This window comes from Tursiops truncatus, chromosome 5 (genome assembly GCF_011762595.2).
Source record: "Tursiops truncatus isolate mTurTru1 chromosome 5, mTurTru1.mat.Y, whole genome shotgun sequence".
Lineage (NCBI taxonomy): Eukaryota > Metazoa > Chordata > Mammalia > Artiodactyla > Delphinidae > Tursiops > Tursiops truncatus.
In genome coordinates, this window is record NC_047038.1 from 42,767,511 (window position 1) to 42,774,939 (window position 7,429).

Consider the following 7,429-nt stretch of genomic DNA (forward strand, 5'->3'; position numbering starts at 1 on the left):
CTTTTCACTGCTAAGAAAAATTCTCATTAATAGGCTTTCTCTACTGCCTGTCAGTAGTGCTGTGTGTTCACATCCTTTATCTGGATCCTAAAACCTAGAAAGTAGTCTCAAACTAAAACAGTAAGCCTCACTGGCTAAACAGTATGAAATCAAGTTGTACATTTAATTCTACTCACTGACTAAAAATTACCTTTACCTTATAAGGCTCATTTTTCAGCTGGGATGTTTTCAATTCAAGTAACAGAAAACTTACTTCAAACAAGCTTGAACATTAACAACTTATGGGCTTATTTAGGTAAAAGTTAGGGGTGAGTAGCTATCAGGGCTATACCACATGTCTGCAAGTCTTCCCACTCTGCCCTCCTCCATGTGGCGGCATCACCCACAGGATGGCTTTTCTTGTGGTAGCAAATGGCTGGAATAGTTCCCAGCAGGACTCACATCTGCACACATATTGCTCTGAGCAGGACAGAGCGTCTGTGTGCCACTATCCCTTTCAAGTTTCCTAGATTATACATTCTTTTCTGTAGATCAACACTGAGGCCAAGGGGATAGAAGGTATTAACTTAACCTAGGTGCCTACAATTGCACGGGTTTCTATGCAAACTTGGGGCTACTAGGAAGAAAGAAGGAAACAGTGGAGAGTGGCTGGGTGACTAACAGGTGTCTTAAACACCAAGTCAGTATGTTAGCAACTAAAACAAAAATCGACATTTAGCCTCTCTCCATTTTCTATATTGCTAATATATAGCTGGACAGGAAAACAAAACTAAATAAATGACTTTAAGATCCAAAAGGAAGACTTCCTATTACGAATATTAAGAACTGTACGTACTTACGTAGGGAAAAAATACAGTGAAAACTTCACGTTCACTAATGACTAAAAATTTTGTTTTGCTTTCCTTCAGTTCTCTGGATTTCCCCTTCACATGCCATACTCTGAAGTGAAGCCTTTAATTGAAGCTGTGTATAGCACTGGAGTACATAATACTGATGCGCCTAATGTTGAATTTGCTTTAGCTGTATATATCCACCCATATCCCAAAAATGTTTTGTCTGTTTGGATCTATGTTGCCTCCCTTATACGCAACAGATAATTTTTTCATTGTATGTTTTATATCATGTAAAAATGATAATTAAGATATGAGAATATTTTTTAAGTGCTCTTGATCTAAGGGAAGAAAATACAAATAATGAAATAAAATTATCATTATTTTCAAAATATGCAAAATAAGTTTTTATTTAGTAGTCTGCCTTGTCTCTGCCACTTTGACCCTAAATTCAACTGTGACAACTCAAGAGTTCCCGCTTACCCTATGAGCTTTATTCCTCTATGCTTTTGTACCTGCTCACCTCCTATCTAAAATGCTCTTCTTCTTTGCCAGTAAGACATCCCATGCTCTTAGACTGGAAGAATATTGTTAAAATGGCCATACTACCCAAAGCAATCTATGGATTTAATGTGATCCCTATCAAATTACCCATGACATTTTTCATAGAACTAGAACAAATAATCCTAAAATTTATATGGAACCACAGAAGATCCAGAATTGCCAAAGCAATCCTGAGGAAACTGAACAAAGCAGGAGGTGTAATCCTCCCAGACTTCAGAAAATACTACAAAGCTACAGTAATCAAAACAGCATGGTAGGGGCTTCCCTGGTGGCGCAGTGGTTGAGAGTCCGCCTGCTGATGCAGGGGATATGGGTTCGTGCCCCGGTCCGGGAAGATCCCACATGCCGCGAAGAGGCTAGTCCTGTGAGCCATGGCCGCTGAGCCTGCGCGTCCAGAGCCTGTGCTCCTCCACGGAAGAGGACACAACAGTGAGAGGCCCGCGTAACACACAAAAAAATTAAAAAATAGCTATTAAAAAAAAACAGCATGGTATTGGCACAAAAACAAGACACATAGATAGAATAGAGAGACCAGAAATAAACCCATACACCTATGGTCAATTGATCTTTGAAAAAGGAGACAAAAATATACAATGGAGAAAAGACAGTCTCTTCAGCAAGTGGATGCTGGGAAAGCTGGACAGCCACATGTAAATCAATGAAGTTAGAACCCTCCCTCACACCATACACAAAAATAAACTCAAAATGGCTTAAAGACTTAAATGTAAGTCGTAATACCACAAAACTCCTGGAAGAGAACATAGGCAAAACATTCTCTGATAGGAATCACAGCAATTTTTTCTTAGATCAGTCGCCCAAGGCAAAAGAAATAAAATAATAAACAAATGGGGCGTAAACAAACTTATAAGATTCTGCACAGCAAAGGAAACCATAAACAAAACAAAATGACTACCTATGGACTGTAAGAAAACATCTGCAAATGGCGCAACCAACAAGGGCTTAATTTCCAAAATATACAAACAGCTCATACAATTCAATATCAAAAAAACAACACAATCAAAAAATGCGAAGACCTAAATAGACATTTCACCAAAGACATGCAGATGGCCAACAGGCACACGAGATGCTCAATATCACTAATTATTAGAGAAATGCAAATCGAAACTACAATGAGATATCACCTCGCACCGGTCAGAATGGCCGTCATCAAAAAGTCTACCAATAAATGCTGGAGAGGGTGTGGAGAAAATGGAACCCTCCTACACTGTTGGTGGGACTGTAAATTGGTACAGCCACTATGGAAAACAGTCGGGAGGTTCCTTAAAAAACTAAAAATAGAGTTACAATATGATCCAGCAATCCCACTCAATCCCCTGGGCATATACCCAGAAGAGACGAAAACTCTTAATTCAAAAAGATACATGCACACCAATGTTCACAGCAGCATTATTTACAATAGCCAAGACATGGAAGCAACCTAAGTGCCCACCAACAGAGGAATGGATAAAGAAGATGTGGTGTATATACATATACAATGGAATAATTACTCAGCCATAAAGGAGAATGAAATATTGCCATTTGCAACAACACAGATTGACCTAGAGATTATCATACTAAGTAAAAGACAAATATTATATATCACCTATATGTGGAATCTTAAAATTAATACAAATGAATTTATTTACAAAACAGAAACAGGCTCACAGACACAGAAACCAAACTTATGGTTACCGAAGGGTAAGGTGGGGGAGGGATAAATTAGGAGTATGGGATTAACAGATATACACTACTATATATAAAACTGATGAAGAACAAAGACCTACTGTATAGCACAAGGAACTATATTCAGTATCTTGTAATAACCTATAATGTACTGTATTGTAATGTACCTGAAACTAACATAATATTGTAAATCAACTATATTTCAATTAAAAAAAGAGAGACGGACTTCTCTGGTGGCACAGTGGTTAAGAATATGCCTTTTAATGCAGGGGACGTGGGGTTCGATCCCTAGTCAGGGAACTAGATCCCACATGCATGCCGCTACTAAGAGTTTGCATGCCACAACTAAGGAGCCCACGAGCTGCAACTAAGGAGCCCACTGGCCTCAACTAAGAAGCCCACTGGCTGCAACCAAGAAGCACACATGCTGCAACTAAAGGAGCTGGTGAGCCGCGACTAAGGAGCCCAAAAGCCACAACTAGGGAGTTTGCCTGCGGCAACTAAGACCTGGTGCAACCAAAAATAAAATTAAAAAAAAAGAGATAGGTAATTAGGGAGTTAATTAGATCATAAGGATACAGCCCTCAAGATGGGATTTAGTGCCCTTTAAGAAAAGACAGGAGAGAGCTTACTTCCCCTCTATGCCATGCATGGATACAATGAGAAGATGGCTGTCTACAAGCCAAAAAGAGTCTTCATTAGACAGTGGATCTGCCGAAACCTTGATTCTAGACTTACCAGGCTCTAGAACTGTGAGCACCGACACAGCTGTTGTTTAAGCCATCCAGCTTATGGTACTCTGTTACAACAGCCCAACTGATGAAGCCAAAGTCAGATAATACTAAAAGGAATTAAAGGTACGTACTGACACGGAAAGATGTACACAAAATAGAAATATGTAAAACAGGATTTCTCAGTAGCGGCTCTATTGACATTCTGGGCCAAGTAATTACTTGTTGCGAAGGTCTTTGTAGGATGTTTAACAGCATCCTTGGCACCTACCCACTAGCTGCCAGTTGCATTCTTCCCCTCTGCCAAGTTGTGACAACCAAGAATGTTTCCAGTCATTGACAAATGTCTTCTATGGGATAAACTGCCTCCAGCTGAGAACCACTGATGTAGCTGGAATACAGTCTCACTTAAAAGCAAAACAAAACAAAAAACATAAAGACAGAAGAACCAAGTTAAGGAAATTTTACCTTTATTCCCTTATGCCTTTCCCTATCAAATTATGATTATGTGTTTACATGCCTCTGATATTTATACTATGAACCCTTCAAGGGAGAATTCAAGGTCTGACCCATAATAGTCATTACCAATATAGCAATATAGAGACAGGATAGTTGAGTGGTTAAGAGCATGAGCTTTGGAGAAATACTAGTTCTGCCACTTACTAGCTGGGTAATCCATGGGCAAGTTACTTAACCTCTCTGTTACTTAACTTTCCCCATATATAAGACTGGGATGATCACATTACCAACTTCATCACATTGTTGTACTGATTTTAAAAGTCAGTGTATTTAAAGTACTTAAAACACTATCCAGTACGTGGCACTTGATGTATGTCAGGTAACACAAGGCGTTTTACTTGTTGCCTCTTATTCTAAAAACAGTTTCAATATTTCATAAAATCCATCACAAAGCTCAATATAAATTTAAACCAAGTGTATATAGTTTCATTAACCATTAACTATCCACAGAGGTGTGGCCAAGATGGTGGAATAGGAAGACACTGAGCTCACCTCCTGTCACAGGCTCAGGAAAATTACAACTATTTACAGAGCAACCATCTATGAGAACAACTGGCAGAAAGATTTTCCACAACTAAAGATATAACGAAGGACCACAATGAGATGGCTAAGGGGGTCGGAGACACAGTAGGGTCAAGACCCACACCCCTGGGTAGATGACCCACAAACGGAAAGATAATCTCAATTACAGAGGTTCTCCCCAAGGAGCAAGGGGTCCAAGCCCCACATTGGGCTCCCCAGCCCAGGGGTCCTGCACCTGTAAGACGAGCCCCTAGAATGTCTGGGTTTGAAGGCCAGTGGGGTTTGCATATGTGAGAGACAAGTGGGCTCCACTCTTAAAGGGTACACACAAAATCTCCATCACTCCAAGTCCCAATGAAGAAGCAGTAATCTGAAAGACATCTCGGTCAGACAAACTTGCTGATCCTGGAGAGATTCCCTGAGAGGTAGGAGGGAACTGGGACTCCCCACACAGACATAAACACTGGGGGCGCCATTTTGGGGAGCTCATTCTACCATTAGGACACTAATGGTGCTGGTAAGCACCATTCTGGAGTACTCTCTCTAGTCTATTAGTGCAGGGGGCTTAACAGCACACCTGGTATTGGACCACCACCACCACCAGGTACCCCCAGCCCCTGAAGCCAGCACCAGCGCCAGGACCCCCTGGAACATGCAGCTTGCCATCGTAGACTCAGCCACAACAACCAGTGAGCCAGCAGCCACCACACAAGGCAAGGCCCAGCAGCCAACTGAGCCAGGGGCCAGCCCCACCTACCACACACCCAAAGTAGTCAGCCCCACCACAACAGAAGGGCCCACACAGCCCACAAAGAGGACACCCCCAGAACATATAGCACTAGTGAGCAGAGGGGAGGGTGCTGCTGGGCCCCATTAAATGTCTCTGACAGAAGGCCACTTCTCCAAGATCATAAAAGCTAAGTGACCTACTAGTTACATAGAAATAAACAGAGAATTAGGCAAAATGAAGAGACAGAGGAATATGTTCCAAATGAAGAAAAAAGACAAAACCCCAGAAGAACAAACCAAAGTGGAAATAAGCAATCTAACCCATAAAGAATTCAAGATAATGATCATAAGATGCTCAGCAAACTCAGGAGAATAGATGAACACAGTGAGAAGTTTAACAGTTAGAAACTGTAGAGAAAAATAAACAGAGGTGAAGAATACAATAAAAATAAAAAATACACTAGAAGGAATCATCAGATTAAATACAGAGGAACAGTCAGTGAACTGGAAGACAGAGTAGTGGAAATACCAAACGTGAAAAGAAAAATAATTTTAAAAAATGAGAAAGCTTAAGAACCTCTGAGACAACGTCAAGTGCACTAACATTCACATTATAGGGGTTCCAGAAGGAGAAGAGAAAGGGGCAGAGAACTTATTTGAAGAAATAATAGCTAAAAGCTTCACTAACCTGGGAAAAGAAACAGACATTCAGTTCCAGCGAGTCTCAAAGCGAGTCTCAAAGAATATGAACTCAAAGAGGTCCACACCAAGACACATTATAATTAAAACGGCAAAAAATTAAAGATAGAGAGAATATTAAAAGCAGCAAGAGAAAAACAGCTAGATACATACAAGGGACCTCCCATAAGACTATGAGCTGACTTTTCAGCAGAAACCCTGTAGGTCAGAAGGGAGAGAACTGATGGAAAAAAAAAACTTTAAACCAAGAATATTCTATCTGGCAAGACTATCCTTCAGATTTGAGGGAGAGATAAAGAGCTTTACAGATAAGCAAAAACTAGAAGACTTCAGTACCACTAAAACAACTTTACAAGAAATGTTAGGAGGCTTCCGGGAAGATGGCGGAGGAGTAGGACGCGGAGATCGCCTTCCTCCCCACAGATACACCAGAAATACATCTACACGTGGAGCAACTCCTGCAGAGCACCTACTGAACGCTGGCAGAAGACCTCAGACCTCCCTAAAGGCAAGAAAACCCCCAGGTACCTGGGTAGGGCAACAGAAAAAAGAATAAACAGAGACAAAAGGATAGGGACGGGACCTGCACCAGTGGGAGGGAGCCATGAAGGAGGAAAAGTTTCCACACACTAGGGAGCCCCTTCGTGGGCGGAGACTGCGGGTAGCTTAGGGGGAAAGCTTCAAAGCCGCGGAGGAGAGCACAGCAACGGGTGCGGAGGGCAAAGCGGAGAGATTCCCGCACAGAGGATTGGTGCTGACCGGCACTCACCAGCCTGAGAGGCTTATCTGCTCACCCGCTCGGGCGGGCGGGGCTGCGAGCTGAGGCTCGGGCTTCGGTCGGAGCGCCAGGAGAGAACTGGGGTTGGCGGCGTAAACACAGCCTGCAGGGCGTTAGTGCACCGCTGCTAGGCGGGAGGGAGTCCGGGGAAAAGTCTGGACCTGTGGAAGAGGCAAGAGACTTTTTCTTACCTCTTTGTTTCCTGGTGCGTGAGGAAAGGGGATTAAGAGCGCTGCTTAAAGGAGCTCCAGAAACGGGCGCGAGCCGCGGCTAACAGCGCGGACCCCAGAGACGGGCATGAGACGGTAAGACTGCTGCTGCCGCCACCAAGAAGCCTGTGTGCGAGCACAGGTCACTATCCACACACCCCCTTC

General features: G+C 42.5%; 1 protein-coding gene across 13 annotated transcripts in view; it reads left to right on the top strand.

Annotated features, from left to right (window-relative positions):
* CC2D2A (coiled-coil and C2 domain containing 2A) overlaps positions 1–1,210 on the top strand; it is a 137,612-nt gene extending 136,402 nt beyond the window's left edge. For 11 of the 13 annotated variants that reach the window (XM_073805068.1, XM_073805071.1, XM_073805073.1 and 8 more), the window contains one exon: positions 909–1,210. In XM_073805068.1, coding sequence (XP_073661169.1) covers positions 909–1,097 — 189 coding nt within the window. In that variant the 3' untranslated portion in view covers positions 1,098–1,210. The remainder of the gene's footprint in view (positions 1–908) is intronic. The other 2 variants (XM_033856860.2, XM_073805078.1) reach the window with 1 other exon arrangement.
* Positions 1,211–7,429: the final 6,219 nt, after the last annotated feature.